Source organism: Panulirus ornatus, chromosome 15 (genome assembly GCF_036320965.1).
Source record: "Panulirus ornatus isolate Po-2019 chromosome 15, ASM3632096v1, whole genome shotgun sequence".
In the NCBI taxonomy this organism is placed as follows: Eukaryota; Metazoa; Arthropoda; class Malacostraca; order Decapoda; family Palinuridae; genus Panulirus; species Panulirus ornatus.
Window position 1 is genome coordinate 11,570,750 of NC_092238.1, and position 22,218 is coordinate 11,592,967.

The 22,218-nt window shown below is 38.4% G+C and overlaps 1 protein-coding gene across 24 annotated transcripts in view; it reads left to right on the forward strand.

The window, feature by feature from the left end:
• LOC139753727 (uncharacterized) overlaps positions 1 to 22,218 on the forward strand; it is a 1,039,260-nt gene that overhangs the window by 723,672 nt on the left and 293,370 nt on the right. For all 24 annotated transcript variants that reach the window (XM_071670490.1, XM_071670488.1, XM_071670497.1 and 21 more), the window contains one exon: positions 16,984 to 17,236. In XM_071670490.1, coding sequence (XP_071526591.1) covers positions 16,984 to 17,236 — 253 coding nt within the window. The remainder of the gene's footprint in view (positions 1 to 16,983; positions 17,237 to 22,218) is intronic.

Sequence of the window (22,218 nt, forward strand, 5' to 3'; positions counted from 1 at the left end):
CTACCCTATGATCCACTTCCGCTTCCATGGTTCCATCCACTGCCAGATCCACTCCCAGATATCTAAAACACTTCACTTCCTCCAGTTTTTCTCCATTCAAACTCACCTCCCAATTGACTTGACCCTCAACCCTACTGTACCTAATAACCTTGCTCTTATTCACATTTACTCTTAACTTTCTTCTTCCACACACTTTACCAAACTCAGTCACCAGCTTCTGCAGTTTCACACATGAATCAGCCACCAGCGCTGTGTCATCAGCGAACAACAACTGACTCACTTCCCAAGCTCTCTCATCCCCAACAGACTTCATACTTGCCCCTCTTTCCAAAACTCTTGCATTCACCTCCCTAACATCCCCATCCATAAACAAATTAAACAACCATGGAGACATCACACACCCCTGCCGCAAACCTACATTCACTGAGAACCAATCACTTTCCTCTCTTCCTACATGTACACATGCCTTACATCCTCGATAAAAACTTTTCACTGCTTCTAACAACTTTCCTCCTACACCATATATTCTTAATACCTTCCACAGAGCATCTCTATCAACTCTATCATATGCCTTCTCCAGATCCATAAATGCTACATACAAATCCATTTGCTTTTCTAAGTATTTCTCACATACATTCTTCAAAGCAAACACCTGATCCACACATCCTCTACCACTTCTGAAACCACACTGCTCTTCCATAATATGATGCTCTGTACATGCCTTCACCCTCTCAATCAATACCCTCCCATATAATTTACCAATAATACTCAACAAACTTATACCTCTGTAATTTGAGCACTCACTCTTATCCCCTTTGCCTTTGTACAATGGCACTATGCACGCATTCCGCCAATCCTCAGGCACCTCACCATGAGTCATACATACTTTAAATAACCTTACCAACCAGTCAACAATACAGTCACCCCCTTTTTTAATAAATTCCACTGCAATACCATCCAAACCTGCTGCCTTGCCGGCTTTCATCTTCCACAAAGCTTTCACTACCTCTTCTCTGTTTACCAAATCATTTTCCCTAACCCTCTCACTTTGCACACCACCTCGACCAAAACACCCTATATCTGCCACTCTATCATCAAACACATTCAACAAACCTTCGAAATACTCACTCCATCTCCTTCTCACATCACCACTACTTGTTATCACCTCCCCATTTGCGCCCTTCACTGAAGTTCCCATTTGCTCCCTTGTCTTACGCACTTTATTTACCTCCTTCCAGAACATCTTTTTATTCTCCCTAAAATTTAATGATACTCTCTCACCCCAACTCTCATTTGCCCTTTTTTTCACCTCTTGCACCTTTCTCTTGACCTCCTGTCTCTTTCTTTTATACATCTCCCACTCAATTGCATTTTTTCCCTACAAAAATCGTCCAAATGCCTCTCTCTTCTCTTTCACTAATACTCTTACTTCTTCATCCCACCACTCACTACCCTTTCTAATCAACCCACCTCCCACTCTTCTCATGCCACAAGCATCTTTTGCGCAATCCATCACTGATTCCCTAAATACATCCCATTCCTCCCCCACTCCCCTTACTTCCATTGTTCTCACCTTTTTCCATTCTGTACTCAGTCTCTCCTGGTACTTCCTCACACAGGTCTCCTTCTCAAGCTCACTTACTCTCACCACCCTCTTCACCCCAACATTCACTCTTCTTTTCTGAAAACCCATACAAATCTTCACCTTAGCCTCCACAAGATAATGATCAGCAACATATATAACCCAATATATATTAAGTTTTATTAAGTAAAAGTCTTGGGCATTGTTTATCAAAATGGAAATATAATCAGATCCCATAGGCTTTTGAAATAGCTTACCAGTAATATATACAGTAATATATACCTAGATTGCCAGTAATATATACCTAGATTGAATCAAAAGAGAGTTAGTTGGCATCTATCTCTGCACTTTCATATATCAAATACTAACTGTGTACTCTTTCTTTAAATACCAAAGGATTGTGTAGGTTCAAATGGATGCATCTTTTCACAGCTATGGACTTGGATCAGTAAATCAGACAGCACATTCCTGTTGTGAATTTTTTGTGATCAGGGATTACCAAATCACTTCACATAGATAGATCCTAGTTGATAGCTTAACAGAAACCTTCATACCGTGCATTAATAAAGCGTGCATATCCAGTATATTACATCGTTATTTTTCAGTTTTTAAAACAAAAAAATGTAAATATAAGTGCAGCAACAACATAAGAAAATGTATGATGTAATAAATGAGAAAAAGTGAAATAAAGAGTCAGCTTCCTGCCTGATGCATGAATCATGTTTAACCCTCAAGATGGTGTGAAGCACTATTCAGCTGCACATCCAGTATCCAGTCCTGCTGCTAGCACCAAAATGTTTATATTGATGATTAGTATATGGTGCTCTTTTTAGTTTTACATTTCTTTTTCACATGCTTATGTTCATAAATGATTGCTGTATAGTATTGTATATGCCAAGTACATGTAATAAGTATTATAATGTCACTATTGCAAAGTTAGTTTGTTCAGATACATGATGCTGTTCTCGCATAATGTTTTAGATAATAGTTTGTGAAGCTGCTTTTGGTTGTACTTATTTTTTTTTTCTTTTTTTCATTTGTATGTAAGTGATTGTTCAGTTACACTTTATACACTGTATACCATATATACTCATGTAAGTTGATTTTGTGTGTGAGTCATTCCCAAATTCCTGTAAAAAATCTCAAGTTTCTCCCCATTCCTCCTGTATAAATTGACTTCAGTTTTTGAAGAATAGTGGAACAGAATATGAGAATTAAACTCATGGGTATTGTTTAAGTCTAAATGTTCTGGTGAGGAAGTAGTGTTATGATGCTAAGACATTTTTTTCTTGCATATTTATTCAGTTCACTTACAGAATACAGTTAATGCGAGTTATTTAGGGTACCAGTTTGGCTGTGTAAGTTCTTTTTCATTACATCTAATGTAATCCCAATATCCTATGGTACCATGCTTCATAAAGCTATTTGAGATGAGAAAGCTTGTCAGTTACAAATCCATTCAGAGGCAGGACACCATCACAGCAGAAACACTTTCAGCATTGTGTTAAGTCAGGAGTATGTTCCTACTAATCCTTCCTTCACAGTAGTTAAGAAAGACCCAAATTCTTTTTCTTGCATTTTTCTTCTTCCTCATGCTTTTGAATTTTCACATTATTCTGTGCTGCTGTGATTTGCATTATATATTCTAAGATTGTTTTTGAGGATGAGTAACTCGAGATTCAAGCAGGGAAGTCTAGAATCTGGCATCTGCCATCACCCTCAGACACATGTAACTATAATAAGCCATTTGAAAATAAAAAAAAATTGTGACAACACCACTTATGGTGAGTTTTAGGGTAGGTATAGTGGGCACTGTCTCGTATCTGGCAGTCCTATGATCGGCTGTTATTCCATCATAAACAGGGAGAGAATGTCACTGTTCTTAATGTAAATTAAAGTGAGAAAATCTTTATTTATAGATTTTTTAGGAAGAAGGAGTCAGTAGCAACATTAGATAGGAGCCTTTGTGGACACTGTGCTAGAGATGCTGTCTGCCATTGTCCTGTTAAAGGTGAGGCATTAAAGGCAAAGAAGTAGCACTGGATTTCACTAGTTATGGGACTCTATTGCTGAGGCCACCTCCATGATGGATGGGATCAGGCATCAGAAATGTAGATTAAACTGGAATGTTAGGATTGAGTGAGCTTTTGTCTTTGATTTTCTAAGAAGGAATTGAGGCTACATAACGAAAAATATCAATGTAGATTATTAAACACATTTATGATCTTAGCTCAGTAAAATATATTGAGAAAGGAAGATTTAAGATATGAAATACATCATAGTTGTATCAGGAGGAAAGGAAAAAGTTAGCAAAGTGCTTGTAAGTGTCTAGAAAAGGACAAGGGGAGCTGGGGAGGAGGTTGCTGGGGAAGGGAAGTTGAGATACAGTGTCATTAGTGACAAGGAGAGTGGGTGGGGGTATCAGCAAGTAAAATTTGTCTGCTAAATATGGAATTTGAGGAGGCTTTAGAGACTGTCTTATACACCTAAATGAATGCAATTTCTTATACACAAACAGACAAAGATTGTAATTAGCCAAGTGCAGTAAGCCAATGGCAACTACCACCACCTACATCTACTTGTTATAAACAAACAGACAAGGATTATAATCAGCCAAGTGCATTAGGCCAATGGCATCTACCACCACCTATATCATCTTGTCATAAAGAAATATAAGACACCTTTAGCACAAGTGTTAAATGCCCTCTGAAGAATTAGTCCAGATTCTGGAATCATGCCTAAGAGTTTGAAACTGACTCATCACTCCTTTCCACAAAGGTGTAAGAATAGCATTCCATAAAAACTATTGGCTGATAACATTAACATAGCCCATCAATATAATCTTCAAAAGATTCCTAAAAGGGAAGCTGACTGAATTTATGGAAGAGAACAATCTGCATAATTCAAGACAAAATAGTTTCAAGGCAGGGAGACCATGCTTCTCTCAGATGTTTGACCACTATGATAGAATTCTTGAAGGTGACTTAATTTTGCTTTTTCCTGAATTAGTTTTAAAGTTTTCCTTATTTTATGTCAGCTGTTTTGGGGTTTTATCATACCAAGATGGATTTCTTATCAAGGTCCTGTAATATGCTTCATAATCATAAACTTAGACATAGATAAAGGGTTGAGGGTCAAGTCAATTGGGAGGTGAGTTTGAATGGAGAAAAACTGGAGGAAGTGAAGTGTTTTAGATATCTGGGAGTGGATCTGGCAGCGGATGGAACCATGGAAGCGGAAGTGGATCATAGGGTGGGGGAGGGGGCGAAAATTCTGGGAGCCTTGAAGAATGTGTGGAAGTCGAGAACATTATCTCGGAAAGCAAAAATGGGTATGTTTGAAGGAATAGTGGTTCCAACAATGTTGTATGGTTGCGAGGCGTGGGCTATGGATAGAGTGGTGCGCAGGAGGATGGATGTGCTGGAAATGAGATGTTTGAGGACAATGTGTGGTGTGAGGTGGTTTGATCGAGTAAGTAACGTAAGGGTAAGAGAGATGTGTGGAAATAAAAAGAGCGTGGTTGAGAGAGCAGAAGAGGGTGTTTTGAAATGGTTTGGGCACATGGAGAGAATGAGTGAGGAAAGATTGACCAAGAGGATATATGTGTCGGAGGTGGAGGGAACGAGGAGAAGAGGGAGACCAAATTGGAGGTGGAAAGATGGAGTGAAGAAGATTTTGTGTGATCGGGGCCTGAACATGCAGGAGGGTGAAAGGAGGGCAAGGAATAGAGTGAATTGGAGCGATGTGGTATACCGGGGCTGACGTGCTGTCAGTGGATTGAATCAGGGCATGTGAAGCGTCTGGGGTAAACCATGGAAAGCTGTGTAGGTATGTATATTTGCGTGTGTGGACGTATGTATATACATGTGTATGGGGGTGGGTTGGGCCATTTCTTTCGTCTGTTTCCTTGCGCTACCTCACAAACGCGGGAGACAGCGACAAAGCAAAAAAAAAAAAAAAAAAAGATAAAGAATCAACAGAAAGTGTAGTCATGTTTTGCAGACAACATGGGAGTAATTAGAGAGATAGAAAATGTGGAAGAACAAGAAAAACTCCAAAGAGCCCTGGATATCATCGACAGATGGGCAGATGAAAACTTGACAAAATTTGACGGAGAGAAATTTGAACACAATAGTTATGGGACAGCTAGTGTTGTTGCAGTGCCTACATAAAGAGGTCCTACTGGAAAAGATGTAGTGAAGCAAATGTCTGAGATTTGGGAGTAATTATCAGTAAAAGATTTGAATTCAAGGAGTATTTGAAAAGATAGTGCTATCAATCTAGATAATGAGTTGAATGATATTGAGAACATTTGCAGCAAGATCCAAACACTTGATTATGAAAATGTTCAATGTGTATGTAAAAAGAAAACTTATGCAGTGATGTGTTGTGTGGTCACCAGTAAAACATTGATTTAACACCTTTCCTTACTATCCTGAGTATACTCAGGCTGAACTTTTGTGTAAATAATAATTATCCTAAGTAGATTTGGATCAGTTATATGCCAAAGGGTATCATTCCAAGGTAACTCATTTGGTTCCAGATACGTTTTCTATCATTTTCAGGAGATAGGAGCATAAAAGTTGTCACTTCTCTCAATAAATGGCATTACAAATATTTACATCTGCAGATGATAGAATGATGAGATGTTTCACTGCCTCATTATTACTCACTTTTCCTCTGAATTTTTTCACCCTTGGTAAATCAGGTGATGATAAATTTGATAGTAATGATGAATATGATAGTGATGACTATGCAGACAAAGAGGTGAAGATATTACTCCATCTACAGGTTGAGCATCCCTAATCCAAAAATCCAAAATCCTAAATGCTCCAAAATCTGAAACTTTTCAGTGACAACATGATGGTACAAGTGGAAAATTTGACACTTGACCTCACTTGCCCATGCTGGGCTCTGATGCTCTGTTGGTGCCAGTTTGTAACAAACCATCGTCACTGCCAGACCTACGTGCATTACTCAGTGTTTTTTGCCTATTCTCTGCTCTGTGGTACAAAGATATTTTTGAAATTGTCAAAAAGGCCTGCAGATAATGAGGTTCCAGTTGTTCATTCATTGACTGATAGTGAAATAGCTGGATTGGCTCTGAATCAAGGTGATCGTGATAGATGTTGAAGATTACTTTAGTAACACTTCAAAAAAAAAGTGCCTGTAGACAACATGGTAAAAATGTGTGATGTACTTACTGAATGATTAGAGCAGAGTGCATTCATAACAGAACAAGAAATCTTGTCAGTTAATAAAATCAAAGAGAGACTTCAAAGTCAAAAACAATTGTTAATGAGGCAGATAACTCTGGAGGAAACATAAAAAAGCCATTTAAAAAAGCTGAGTTTGTGGCATTTTAGGTTTCTGATGGTTCAGTGTTACACAAACTTTGTTTCATGCACATAATTATTAAAGATATTGTATGAATTGCCTTCAAGCTATGTATAAGGTGTATATGAAACAAATGGATTTTGTGTTTAGACTTGGGTCCCATCCCCAAGATTTATCATTATCTGTTATCCATTGTGACAGGTGTGGAAAACAGGATGATATGCTTGGGTCCCATCCTCAAGATATCTCATTATCCATCATGATAAATGTGGAAAACAGGATGGTATGGAAATGAACGAGTTAGAGCTGAGACAAACCTCAACATTTCAACTGTTCAACAGTCTTCCTCAGGAGATGCTGATTCCAGCACTCGGTGGGACCATATACCCCAGCAAGTGATGATCACCCAGTCGGACGCCTTGGCATGTCGCTTTCTGATTGGATCGCGTGTCCTGCTACCTTCACTCATTCACAGGGATCTCCAATGCCTGATGCAACCATCTTATGAAATCAGACCTTGTGTTAATGTTGTCTTTGGTAGCAATGTAAGCAGCATCTATTTGTTTGCTTAGGCACTCATGCAGTATTCTCACCTCGTTCCACTACACATATTTGCAGTGACGAGTTCTGCTTTGTTTACATCGTGCAAGTATCTCTTTGATGTAAACAAAGTACAACTTGTCACTGCAAAAATGTGTACTGGGACAAGGTGAGAATACTGCACAAGGGCCTAAGCAAACAAATAAGAAAGACATCAGAAGTGGCTTACATTGCTATCAAAGACAACTTTAGCACAAGGTCTGGGTTCATCTACCGGATGCATCAGGGAGTGGAGGTCGCTGTGAACAAGTGGAGGTAACAGGACAAGCAATCCAATCAGAGAGCAACATGTCAAGGCGTCCGACTGGCTGACCATCACTTGCCAGGGAATATGTTCCCACTGAGTGCTGGAATCAATATCTCCTGAGGAAGACCGTTGAACAGTTGAAAACATTGAGGTATGTCTCAGCTTTAACCCATTTGTTTCCATACCATCTTGTTTTCCATCTCATTTATACATATGCAAATATTCCAAAATCCGAAAAAATCAAAATCTGAAATATTTCTGGTCCCAGGCATTTCGGGTAAGGGATATTCAACCTGTAATGAGAAGAGAAGCTCTGATTTGGGTAGTCAAGCAGACAGAATCAAAGCGAAATGTCTCTTGGAGGAGAAGCAAGTGTCTGGCTTATTTTTGCTTTTCCACTATTTTTTCCCACTCAGTATCCTCCCAGGTGATGACGAATAGAACAGAGATGGCTATGTAGGCACACATAAAAAAGAGTGAATCAGGATTCTACAAGTTTTGACTCAGACAGTCCAGCTGATGCTTTGGGGTATGCCAGAGTAAAGTTCTTTTCTCCCTGTTTTGCTTCCCCATCCATTTGCTGCTGCAGCAAATAACACTGTCAGTTTTACAAATGATGAACATCAGAACATGTAGCAGTATTTCTAAAGTTTACATAATACAGTGATGAACGTAACAACATGATTGTTGAAGGGTTTGTGGTAACATCACAAAATGATGAAAGTGATAAATGTTACCTTATCCAAGGTAATCAGATTATAGAATTTTTGCACTTCTATGACACTCATTTTTTCTTTGTTTTTCTGATGTCTTTTGCAATCAGAAGTTCAAAAAGTTACATTTTCTGTTTTATATGATTATTTTTATGTTTATTAAGATGATTTGGAATCAAAGCAACAGTGCATATAATTATTTAAAGATAATGACATTTGAAACAGAATATTTTATGTGTTGCTTTTTCTATCGATATACATTTCAAAAACATGAAAAAATAAACAATGACTTGGTTTTTCCTAGGTAAGGGAAGGGGTTAAACAGGATAGAAGGAATACAGAAACGCTTCACAGGTAAGATAAATTGAGAGTATATGAATCACCATGAATGACTAGAAGAACTTGAGCTGTACAGTCATGAACATTTAAGGGATAGATATTATATATGCCTGGGAATAAATAGAGGCAGTAGAGATCAATGTTCTGAACCTGAAAACAACCAGACAAGGATGATACAGAATCATTAAGTCAAGAGTAATCCTTGGAAACATACCAAAAACACATTATATAGAGATCATGATTGCCCAACAAGGAAGGTGGAATGATGCTTTAATGCAGTACTGGGTGATGTAAGAAATTTAAGTGCAGTGACAACAGAAACATTCACAGGAGTAGACTCATGGTTGAAGATAATGCTAGATGAACCTGATAATAGATAATTATGCCAGGGAAGTGCTTGCTGAATAGAAAAGCATAATACGCCAAGCAACACAATTTTAAACAACATGGCAAGGTGGTCAATAGAAATGTTTCTTGACAGCATACAAATCAAGTGGTAACCACGTGTTATCCCTGCTACCACGGCAAAATCTTGTCATAGTTGCTTATATATATGTAGGTAGTCACTATTTAGTTGAACAAAATTAGCATGTAATTAAAAGAATTATATAGTAAATTGCATGTATCAAAACATTCAACATATAATCAATAAAATTATGTTATCACACAGCCCCTGCTGCAGACCAACCTTCACTTTCCTGTCTTCCTGCTCATACACATGCCTTGCACCTTCAATAAAAATTTACTGTTTCTAGCAGGTTTCATCTCACACAGTATATTTATAAGACCTTCCACAAGGCATCTCTATTAACCCAGTGCAGTTATTTCCCTAGATCCATATATGTCACATACTGTTCCATCTGTTTTCCTAAGTATTTCTCCCACACTTCATTGCAAACACCTGATCCACACATCCTCTGTCATTTCTGAAACTACACTCTTCATTCCAAATGTGATATTCTGTAAATGCCTTCTCTCTCTCAATCACTACCCTCCCATGCAACTTAATGGGTGCACTCAACAAACTTATACCTCAGTAGTTTGAACTCATTGGTCCTCTTTATCAGTCTGTTCACTTGATCTCTACTCTTGCCAAAAGCATTTCAGGAACAGAAATCCTTGAAATAACTCTGACAGTGTCACTTGATGGGAAATAGATCTTGAAGGACCTGGAGGTTGGGTTCATGCATATGCACTTGTGCATTCCAAACAGATCTGCCACAAGTTACTTGATGACATGTTAGATGCTGAATCCAGATTCAAGGGTTCCATATTTAAGGAATTTTAGCATAGCATGGAACTGATCTGGCCTAATCATAAGACACCTCATCACTTCTGTTTACTGCTAATGGAAATGCTTTATATATCCAGTCCTTTGATGATCCTGTCCTGCTACTGAAGAATGACATTGTACACAAGGTTGCAAGTCAGTAAGATTAGATATAGAATCTTTACTTGGGACCAAATTGGTAATGATTGATGCAGGCTCACGAAGGATGTATTATTATCTTTCAAAAAATTTTGACATTTGATTAGAAACTGTTATGAGCAGTCAGCTTAAGTGGATGAACAAAATTTCTTCTCCCTTGCTAAAAATTCTTCACTGTTCCCTGAAGTGGTCATGACAGATCTTAATGGTTGAGGACTGTCTGTTTGCCTGTACCTCAGAAAGCTGCTCCTTTCTGGAATTCCCTCAAGTGGGTGGCCGCAGCAATAGAGTCTCCATAACAAGTGAACTCCACTGCTGCTTCTTAAATTTCAGTGCCTCACCCTTAACAGGCTACCGGCTGAGGGCAAGTCTAGCACTGTTGATGGAGGCTCTTACCCAATGTTCCAATCTTCTTTTATCTAATGTTTCTACCTTATGCTCCTAGCTATATGTTCCTAGGTAGGTAGGAGGTGGGAGCCAGCCAATGACTAGGAAATATATTACCAGTACTACCTGCCTGGGTATCAGGAGGGTTAGTCACTGCTGTGTAGTAAGCCAGCACTTCAGTGGTTTTCAAGCTATATTCCTCTCACCCAGGTTGCTGTCTTTATCTTCTACCTCACCCACATGTGGACTACTGGCATTCTGTCTACAGACATGTAATATCTCCTTGTCATACATAACACTTTACTACACATAACTCATGCAGGTCATTCTTGGTAACTAGATTTTTCCACTGGTAAGTGCTATGTACTAACCCTGCCTTTTGGCAAAATGGTAGGAGCAATAGATAGATAGTGGTTGAGTGAGGATGAGCAGCCTGAAGTGCAGGTGCCACCCAAGTGTATAGGTTTTAGATTCGGAAAAAGATTTAGTGTTTACTTGTATGTAATGAGCGAGGAGCTTGTGGTTGGTAATTTTAAAGTGATTTGTGTGTCACTAAACATATGGTAAAGATAAGCTGCCCAAATTTCAGAGTGTTCCAAGTACTACTATGAGGTTAATAAAAAAAATACTTATTGATACTTGATAACAGGATTAATAACAGGATTAAATTGTAAATACTTGATAATACTAGCTAATAACAGTATTAAGCTGTATATACTTAATGATACCTGATAATAGTATTAAACTGTAAAGAATGTTCTTTTCCATCCCAGTAGGTATAGGTATGCTGGATCAGTGTTAAGGAAGGTCTGAAATTAATGCTGAAATGATGTTGAAGACTTTTTTGTTTGCAAAGTGATTTGATTGTTGGTTATACATCATTTATCCCGGGGGATAGGGGAGAAAGAATACTTCCCACATATTCCCTGTGTGTCGTAGAAGGCGACTAAAAGGGAAGGGAGCGAGGAGCTGGAAATCCTCTCCTCTTGTTTTTTCAATTTTCTAAAAGAAGGAACAGAGAAGGGGGCCAGGTGAGGATATTCCCTCAAAGGCCCAGTCCTCTGTTCTTAACGCTACCTCGCTAACGCAGGAAATGGTGAATAGTATGAAAGAAACATCATTGATACAGCTTTTTTTCCACAGCTTTGATGTGATGATTTGTCAGTAATGTATCATTTATAATCAGCATAATTTTGATGTGACATTTGTCTTTTCTACATAGATATAATGATGTATCAGTAGTGTACTACATAGATATAATGATGTATCAGTAGTGTTCAAAACAGTGTAACAATAGTGATTGATTTGTCGCTGTGATTCATTATGTATTATGCTTGACAGTGAATGTAAAGATTTAACCTACAGCCATTGCATCTTAAGCTGCCACATCAGCCATTTTGTACTTAATGTAAACTTTTTTTTTAATTTTTGTACATGCCAGGTTGAAAGACTCAAAAATTGGAAAATTCAGTAATCAGGCTTGGCTGATGTTCCAGGCATACTGCCAGTAGTTGGGTTTGCTGTTTTGTCCAGTGTGATAGCAAGGTGGTAGCTTATTTACCTTCAGCCAAATAACCTTCATAAGATGAATATTGGTTATCTCGGTGAATTGACCTGTATGAATATGGGAAAAATGTGATTTAAGGAAGTAGGAAAATACAAAGAATAGTAAAGATAAGAAAATGGAAATGAACATCTCTGAAGGAAATCATGAAATTAGAGAAAATGTGGCAGACTATGAGTTGGGAATATATTGTGATTTTTAACCAGAAAACCTCTCCCAGAAAACCTCTGTTTTCCAAAACATTGTTCTCCATATTGATTATTTTTTTGAAGTGCATATGTTTTAAGTAGAAGTTCACATAATAGTAGGGTTGGGTCTCCAACAATAGGATTTGTTGTATTAACTAGGGAAGGAGTTTTTTTTTTATTCTTGTTGAGCCCCTTCTTTTGGATATTGTCTGTCATACAGCTTTTTAAATTTCTGTATGCTCTGTCATCTTATTCCATTCATCCAGTACTCTTATACTTTATAAATACTTCCTTATCTTTTTTAACAAGTTTCTTGCTTGATTTCATGTCATGGCCTCTGGTTGCTCTATCCCTAAATATCTTGAAGAACTGTTCACTGTTTGTGTTATTGATCTGTTTTAAAACTTCAAAGGTTGTGGTCAGGTCACCCTAAACTCTTCCCTCTTTCATGGTGGGCAAATTTAAAGCCACTCACCTTTCCCTGTGACACACCTCTCTTAATTTTGTTACCATGTTTGCTCTTCTCTTCTGGACCTTCTCTCTTAGTTCTTTTGTGTTTCTTTAGGTGTGGTTACCAAAGTTGAGAAGTATATTTTTGTTTCTGATGAAAAGCTTACCAAATGATTCTTAATGAATGAACTTGAATGCTGTCGTAATATTTGCAGACAGACAGTATGTTTCCATAACTGTATTCCAAAGGTGGGATTCTGACATATTAACCCTCCCCTCCTTGTATTTTAACTTTCTAAAAGGGGAAACAGAAGAAGGAGTCACGCGGGGAGTGCTCATCCTCCTCGAAGGCTCAGATTGGGGTGTCTAAATGTGTGTGGATGTAACCAAGATGAGAAAAAAGGAGAGATAGGTAGTATGTTTGAGGAAAGGAACATGGATGTTTTGGCTCTGAGTGAAATGAAGCTCAAGGGTAAAGGGGAAGAGTGATTTGGCAATGTCTTGGGAGTAAATACAGGGGTTAGTGAGAGGACAAGAGCAAGAGAAGGAGTAGCAGTACTCCTGAAACAAGAGTTGTGGGAGTATGTGATAGAGTGTAAGAAAGGAAACTAGATTGATATGGGTAAAACTGCATATGCACCTGGGCATGAGAAGAAATATCATGAGAGGCAAGTGTTTTGGGAGCAGCTGAATGAGTGTGTTCGTGGTTATGATGCACGAGACCGGGTTATAGTGATGGGTGATTTGAATGCAAAGGTGATTAATGTGGTAGTTGAGGGAATAATTGGTATACATGGGGTGTTCAGTGTTGTAAATGGAAATGGTGAAGAGCTTGTAGATTTATGTGCTGAAAAAGGACTGGTGATTGGGGATATATATAAGTATACGTATGTAAGTATGAGAGATGGCCAGAGAGCATTATTGGATTACGTGTTAATTGATAGGCGCATGAAAGAGAGACTTTTGGATGTTAATGTGCTGAGAGGTGCAACTGGAGGGATGTCTGATCATTATCTTGTGGAGGCAAAGGTGAAGATTTGTAGAGGTTTTCAGAAAAGAAGAGAGAATGTTGGGTTGAAGAGAGTGGTAAGGGTAAGTGAGCTTGGGAAGGAGACTTGTGTGAGGAAGTACCAGGAGCGACTTGAGTACAGAATGGAAAACGGTAAGAACAAAGGAGGTAAGGGGAGTGGGGGAGGAATGGGATGTATTTAGGGAAGCAGTGATGGCTTGCACAAAAGATGCTTGTGGCATGAGAAGCGTGGGAGGTGGGCAGATTAGAAAGGGTAGTGAGTGGTGGGATGAAGAAGTAAGATTATTAGTGAAAGAGAAGAGAGAGGCATTTGGAAGATTTTTGCAAGGAAGTAATGCAAATAAGTGGGAGATGTATAAAAGAAAGAGGCAGGAGGTCAAGAGAAAGGTGCAAGAGGTGAAAAAGAGGGCAAATGAGAGTTAGGGTGAGAGAGTATCATTAAATTTTAGGGAGAATGAAAAGATGTTTTGGAAGGAGGTAATAAAATGCGTAAGACAAGGAAACAAATGGGAACTTCAGTGAAGGGGGCTAATGGGGAGGTGATAACAAGTAGTGATGATGTGAGAAGGAGATGGAGTGAGTATTTTGAAGGTTTGTTGAATGTGTTTGATGATAGAGTGGCAGATATAGGGTGTTTTGGTCGAGGTGGTGTGCAAAGTGAGAGGGTTAGGGAAAATGATTTGGTAAACAGAGAAGAGGTAGTAAAAGCTTTGCGGAAGATGAAAGCCGGCAAGGCAGAGGGTTTGGATGGTATTGCAGTGGAATTTATTAAAAAAGGGGGTGACTGTATTGTTGACTGGTTGGTAAGGGTACTTAATGTATGTATGACTCATGGTATGGTGCCTGAGGATTGGAGGAATGCTTGCATAGTGCCATTGTACAAAGGCAAAGGGGACAAAGGTGAGTGCTCAAATTACAGAGGTATAAGTTTGTTGAGTATTCCTGGGAAATTATATGGGAGGGTATTGATTGAGAGGGTGAAGGCATATACAGAGCATCAGATTGGGGAAGAGCAGTGTGGTTTCAGAAGTGGTAGAGGATGTGTGGATCAGGTGTTTGCTTTGAAGAATATATGTGAGAAATACTTAGAAAAGCAAATGGATTTGTATGTAGCATTTATGGATCAGGAGAAGGCATATGATAGAGTTGATAGAGATGCTCTGTGGAAGGTGTAAAGAATATATTGTGTGGGAGGCAAGTTGTTAGAAGCAGTGAAAAGTTTTTATCGAGGATGTAAGGCATGTGTACGTGTAGGAAGAGAGGAAAGTGATTGGTTCTCAGTGAATGTAGGTTTGCGGCAGGGGTGTGTGATGTCTCCATGGTTGTTTAATTTGTTTATGGATGGGGTTGTTAGGGAGGTAAATGCAAGAGTTTTGGAAAGAGGGGCTAGTATGGAGTCTGTTGTGGATGAGAGAGCTTGGGAAGTGAGTCAGTTGTTGTTCGCTGATGATACAGCGCTGGTGGCTGATTCATGTGAGAAACTGCAGAAGCTGGTGACTGAGTTTGGTAAAGTGTGTGAAAGAAGAAAGTTGAGAGTAAATGTGAATAAGAGCAAGGTTATTAGGTACAGTAGGGTTGAGGGTCAAGTCAATTTGGAGGTAAGTTTGAATGGAGAAAAACTGGAGGAAGTAAAGTGTTTTAGATATCTGGGAGTGGATCTGGCAGTGGACGGAACCATGGAAGCGGAAGTGAATCATTGGGTGGGGGAGGGGGCAAAAATTCTGGGAGCCTTGAAGAATGTGTGGAAGTCAAGAACATTATCTCAGAAAGCAAAATTGGGAATGTTTGAAGGAATAGTGGTTCCAACTATGTTGTATGGTTGCGAGGCTTGGGCTATGGATAGAGTTGTGCGCAGGAGGGTGGATGTGCTGGAAATGAGATGTTTGAGGACAATATGTGGTGTGAGGTGGTTTGATTGAGTAAGTAACATAAGGGTAAGAGAGATGTGTGATAATAAAAAGAGTGTGGTTGAGAGAGCAGAAGAGGGTGTTTTGAAATGGTTTGGTCACATGGAGAGAATGAGTGAGGAAAGATTGACCAAGAGGATATATGTGTCAGAGGTGGAGGGAACGAGGAGAAGTGGGAGACCAAATTGGAGGTGGAAATATGGAGTGAAAAAGATTTTGAGTGATCAGGGCCTGAACATGCAGGAGGGTGAAAGGCGTGCAAGGAATAGAGTGAATTAGAACGATGTGGTATACTGGGGTCGACGTGTTGTCAATGGATTGAACCAGGGCATGTGAAGCGTCTGGGGTAAACCATGGAAAGTTGTGTGGGGCCTGGATGTGGAAAAGGAGCTGTTGTTTCGGTGCATTATCACATGACAGCTAGAGACTGAGTGTGAACGAATGTGGCCTTTGTTGTCTTTTCGTAGCGCTACCTCGCACACATGAGGGGGAGGGGGTTGTCATTTCATGTGTGGGGAGGTGGCATTGGGAATGAATAAAGGCAGACAGTATGAATTATGTACATGTGTATGTAAGTATATGTCTGTGTGTGTATATATATGTATACGTTGAGATGTATAGGTATGTATATTTGCGTGTGTGGACGTGTATGTATATACATATGTATGAGGATGGGTTGGGCCATTCTTTTGTCTGTTTCCTTGTGCTACCTCGTTAATGCGGGAGGCAGCGACAAAGCAAAATAGATAAATAAATAAAATGAATTCTTTCTTAGCTTGTTTCCTGCTGATGATAATCATATTGAGGCCTTCTTGCATTGCAACTTATCCTCAGTACTTCACATTTCCATTCAATTACATTTTTCTTAATGAGCTGTTTTGGTTAGAAATCTGAGTAGATGATAGAGTTTGGGAATTATTAATGCTGAACGTATGATTAAGGTTATTATTTCATTTTGCCTTATGTTGCTTCATAAGGTGCTAATATGTGCAGGGCATGTCATATTTAAAGTTCAGAATTATTAGCAATGTTCTGTTCTGTGCATTATGATCTTGTTTTATTGATTACTCTTGGCATGAGAATTCATAAATTTCTTATGTATGATTGTCACTCTGCAAGTTAGGCACTATTTGAAATTCATTAGAAATTTAGATATATTTTTTATATCCCAACATTTTGGTTATTTTTTTCTTCATGATTACATAAACAGCAGTGGGCAGATGGGTGGGTACCAGGCACAAGGATCACAACTTTCTCCCAGGCTATCTCAAGGGTCACCAGCCCCGCCAAGTTACCAACCGGGAGGTCAGCCCTTACCCCAGATGTCTCCCACGGGTCCTGGCACCCCAGGCACACCAGGAGTACAAGTTCCCCCTGGTCAGCAGAGTCCAGCTTGGTCGTCTCCCGGTCAACAACGGCCATCGCTAATGACGCAGAACCCAATGCTTAATGCACAACTTTCTGTAAGTTAGGTTTCCATTCTTAAACTGCTCTTTGTTTTATTGAAGCAAGTTACTTCTCATTATGTGTTAAAAGTGATAACACCATCCTAATCTTGAGCGTATGCTTGTATATATTATTTAAATTAAATGCAGCATGTAGTGACATTAATGGCCAGAATGAAATGATTCTGATTTCATGAACGTTTACTCAGGTTTGATAACAAGTAATGCTGAAATAAAGTAAGAGCTCATTGTAAAGTTTTGCTCTAAAATATAATGGTACAATTGATAAATCAGTGCTTCCTAATGTGTTCTGTGCTATTATAGTGTAAATTACTGGAAAGAATAGCTGTCCAACATGCTCAATGAAGATATGAATATGGTAGAAATGGCTTTAACTTACTGCAGAAGTATTTTGTGAATATGGTATCATGAGATGCTTGGGTCATAGTTTTCTTATTAAAAGTACATCTCATGGATGAGATTTGATTTACAGTTGGATGACCCTGATGTATTTTTCAAGGTCATGGTGCTTCATAATATGGAGAAAAAATTTTTATCGTCACATCTTGAGAACAGGTCAAGTTTGGGTCACCATCTGTCATATGAAGATTTGTCACATAAGAGGCAAGGTTGAATCCAACAAATGATGACACTTGAAATCCTTCAGATTTGCTAATATTAACATAGGAAAAGCATAAAAATGTCACTTCTGCTACAGTTCTTGTTTGGGGTCACAATATTGCAACACAGATGCATTACATGTTGAACATAGTTAGGTCATAAATGGACCACCTGGAACCACTTTTCTAGGTCATAGAGTTCATAGAAAAATGTGAATACATTGTCTCAGGTATGATAAAGTATGGGTCATTGTTGTTGCATGAAAGAAGCTTCTTATTAGAGACTGTGTTGAGTTTTTTGAAAGATAACTTTGACCTTTTTTTGAAGGTCACAGAAGCCAGCACAAAAAGAAAAGATCAAATTATGTCATATAAGGGGCAAAATTAAGTTTGTTGATGAATGGCCTTTATAAATTTTTGGAATCGCATAACTATGCAAAAAAATCGTGCACAATCATAAGTATAGAGCAGTTACTGCCTGACTTGATTATAACTCAATTTTTGAATATCTCAAAAGCTTGGATGTAGATACTGATGAATCCATTCAGTTGATTTGTGCTAGTTTTTCAAAACATACTTTTGAATTTGTTTCTCAAAGATGAGTTTGTGGAAATAGATATCATTGAAATCTTGCTCCCCATATATTTGTTTAGATTTACTGTAAGCTTGTTTGTAGGTTTTGTTTTCAAGATGCTATTCTTGGACTTACACAGTTAAAAAAAAAATGTACTTTCTTGGCCTGTCCAGTTAGATTATCTGGAGCCTAACTCACCTGGGTAATTATAAGGAGACCAGCTATCTTATTGAAGCATCATCATTCTCCAACATCGTTCATTTGTAGGCCAGTCACCCCTGGTCCTTGAAAGCACAGATGTTATCCGTGACTGGCATCATTTCAAATTTCATTTGCTTGTTGGCTCTCAGAAGTGTCTTGCTTAAAGTATGAAAACAGTATGGTGTTTTGGTATACTGTATTAAGATGGGCTGAAAGCCAGAAACGGTTGAGGAAATTTGCCAAACGTGTAAATAAATGTGTGCCCATTGGACTTCTCAGACTATTAAGATGTTGTAAGATTTGTTTTTATTTTGCTGTAGACTGCACTAGTGGTGGATCATTATAGCTTTTAAAACAGCTACTAGATTCTCATTAATTCTTTGATCTCAGCATGATTTCTAATTTGAAACGATGATGCTCCAGGTCAAGAATTATTTTATACTCAGCTTGTTTTGTTCAGGATCTCCTGGTTAAGCTGGATCACAAACGTAAATGTGCCTGTATCTTTATAAGGTAATAAAATACACAGGGATGAACTGTCTTTTGAATTTGTGACAAAATGATAATAAGATGAGTGGATTTTTTCTCCTTGTAGCAGTAGTTCATTACATGAGATACTTTTTTATTTTTTTCTTAGGATGGATAAAACATACCTAAATCAAAGGCCATTTAGGATGAGAGAAATAAAGTGAGAGGAAAGAAAAAAAAAGTTAGTCTGGGTCCTGCATATATTTTAAGTCCTGACCCATAAAGGTAGAAAGGCTAATATTTTGCTTTAGACTGCGCTAGTGGTGGATCATTATAGCTTTTAAAACAGCTACTAGATTCTCATTAATCCTTTGATCTCAGCTTGATTTCTAATTTGAAACGATGATGCCACAACTCAAGAATTATCTTATACTCAGCTTGTTTTGTTCAGGATCTCCTGGTTAAGCTGGATCACAAATGTAAATGTGCCTGTATCTTTATAAGGTAATGAAATACATAGGGATGAACTGTCTTTTGAATTTGCGACAAAATGATAATAAGATGAGTGGATTTTTCTCCTTGTAGCAGTAGTTCATTGTATGAGATACTTCTTTATTTTTTTAGGACAGATAAAACATACCCAAATCAAAGGCTATTTATGGTGAGAGAATGAATTGAGAGGATAAAAAAAAGATAATAAAAGTTAGTCTGGGTCCTGCATATATTTTATAAGTCCTGACCCATAAAGTTAGAAAGGCTGTTATAAAGAAGGAAAGACTGAGGGAGGAAATGAATTCCAAAGATTAGCTGTTCAAGAGAAGGAGGAGATATCAAAACAGTATATTCTCCCAGTGACCAGCCTCTACACAGAAAATGTGGGAAGCAGCAGCCACCCATTTTTTTTTTTTTTTTTTGTGTGTGTGTTGAAGGCTCCAGTCATGGACAAAAGTCCACATCAAGGCAGGGCCTTAATTGAAATGTAGAGAGAATTATGAAACAGAAAAAGAAAAGGCAAGGGAAAGTATTTACAGATTTTTGAGAAAGTGAAATACCCGTCTTTTGAAATGTGCCTGGTCATAGTTGATAGGAAAGACATGAGAAGGTAGAGAGTTCCAAAGCCTCAATGTATAGGGAAAGAAAAAGTATCAAAACAGCCAATGCTAATGGCCACACAATGATTATGTGACACAACAACTTGCTGAGTATGGCATGGTCTAACTAGTGGTGGGGGCACAGAAGCAGCCAGCTCTCGGGAGCAAAAACCAAAGTAAAACCTATAGAAGAGGGAAAGTGAACCGACGTTGCAGCATAGGGCAAGGGAGTCAAGTTTGGAAGTTAGCCTGGGACTGTTTATAAGTTGGACCGCTTTCGACAGAGGCACTTGCAGACACATCTCTCAGATGATAAAGTACTGATTATGAGGGATTTCATTGATAGAGACTTAGGGAATTTAGATTCCCATTATGATAGGGAGTCATGGAAACAAGTTTTTATAGTGTGTCCTGGAAAATTTCTTGTGCTAGAATGTCAGTGAGCTTCCTAGGATAAGAGAGAGAGATAGAGATACTTTGTCTTATCTTCATACATACTAGCATGGATATCCAGAGTATTATTAATGATGCACCAGTTGGAAAAAGTGATCAAGTAATACTCAAGTTTGACTATGTGGTATATAAGGACATGAAAGTGCAGAGTTTGGACAAGACATGAAGAAGTAATATGATAGTGGAAACTACTCATACCTGTAGTAATATAGATCAGAAAATGAACTGTTAGCCAGGAACCAGGACTTTATTCTCTTGAGTTTTTAAAGAATTTACAGTGGAGTAGAAACATAGGTGCCTTTAGCCTCAAATACAGAAGAGGGATTGGCAAGAAAGAGGAAAAACTTCTTTAAAAGATATCAGAATGCAGAGGAGCTTTAAGATGTCCATTGGGAAAGATACAGATAGCATTCTAATCAACCAACATTTGCAAGGATAAGAGAACAAGGACCAAATCTACTAGGATAATTAAGAAGTAAACAAGGAGGCTTTGTAGAGAATATTCTGAACAAGAGAGGAGAACATCTAAAACTTTACCTCAAATTCATCAGGAGAATATTCTGAATAAGGGAGGAGAAAGTCCGAAACGTCACAAATTCATCAGGAGTCAGTTGTCAGTTTTAGAGCATCTTATCAATTTAAAGGAGTCAGATGGAGGAATTGTTAAGGATTATGCAGGGATGTATGAGGAACTGATTATCACATTCAAAAGTGTTTTCATGGTGTAACACACTATAACCCAACACTGGTGAAATAGAAAGGGGTGGAAGTTGTAAAAAATGCTGAGATGTGTAGAAAGGACTTTTAACAGAATACTAAAACTTCTGGACTCACACAGGGATTTTAGTTCTAATGAAGTTTCACTGCATGTACTGAAGATGTGTTCATATGTGCTGGATAAAGCTCTTGAAATACTGTTCAAGATATCACTAGAGAGAGGCAGGGTGCCAGGGGAATTGGAAATGTCATTCCTTTATGTAAGAAAGGAGACTGGGAATAGATGCAGATCTAAATGTCAATCTCACTGTGGAGTGTTCTGTGTAAGGTTCAAGAAAAGATATTAGAAAGCAAATGAATGGTTTTCTACAGAGGAGAAATTATCAAAGTGAGAGGTATGATTTTAGAGAAATTTCATGTGTAACAAACCTCTGGAACTTCTATGAGAGTGATCTCTGTCTTAGACAAAAGGGAAGGATGTGTGGATTGTTTGTATCTGGACTGCCATAAGGCATTTGTTACTGTACTGCATAGGAGGCTTTGTAAGAAGATGGATCACTAAACAAATGAGCAGAAGATTATCTCGGTAGATGGGAACAAAGGATGCAGGTAAGAGTATCCTTCTCTAAATGGGTTGAGTTGACCAGCAGAATGCAACAGGTTTCTGTTCTAGGACCATTTACTCTTAGATTTATGTAAATGACTTGGCCATATGTGTGAACTCGTACCTGAATAATTTTGCATATGATGCTAGGTCATGAGGGAAGTGAAAAGTGAAGAGAATTGCATCAACTTAAAAAGGGACTTAAACAAGTTTGATCTGTTACATGATTGATGATATTCATTCTGAGCAAATGTAGAATGATGGGGATGGGA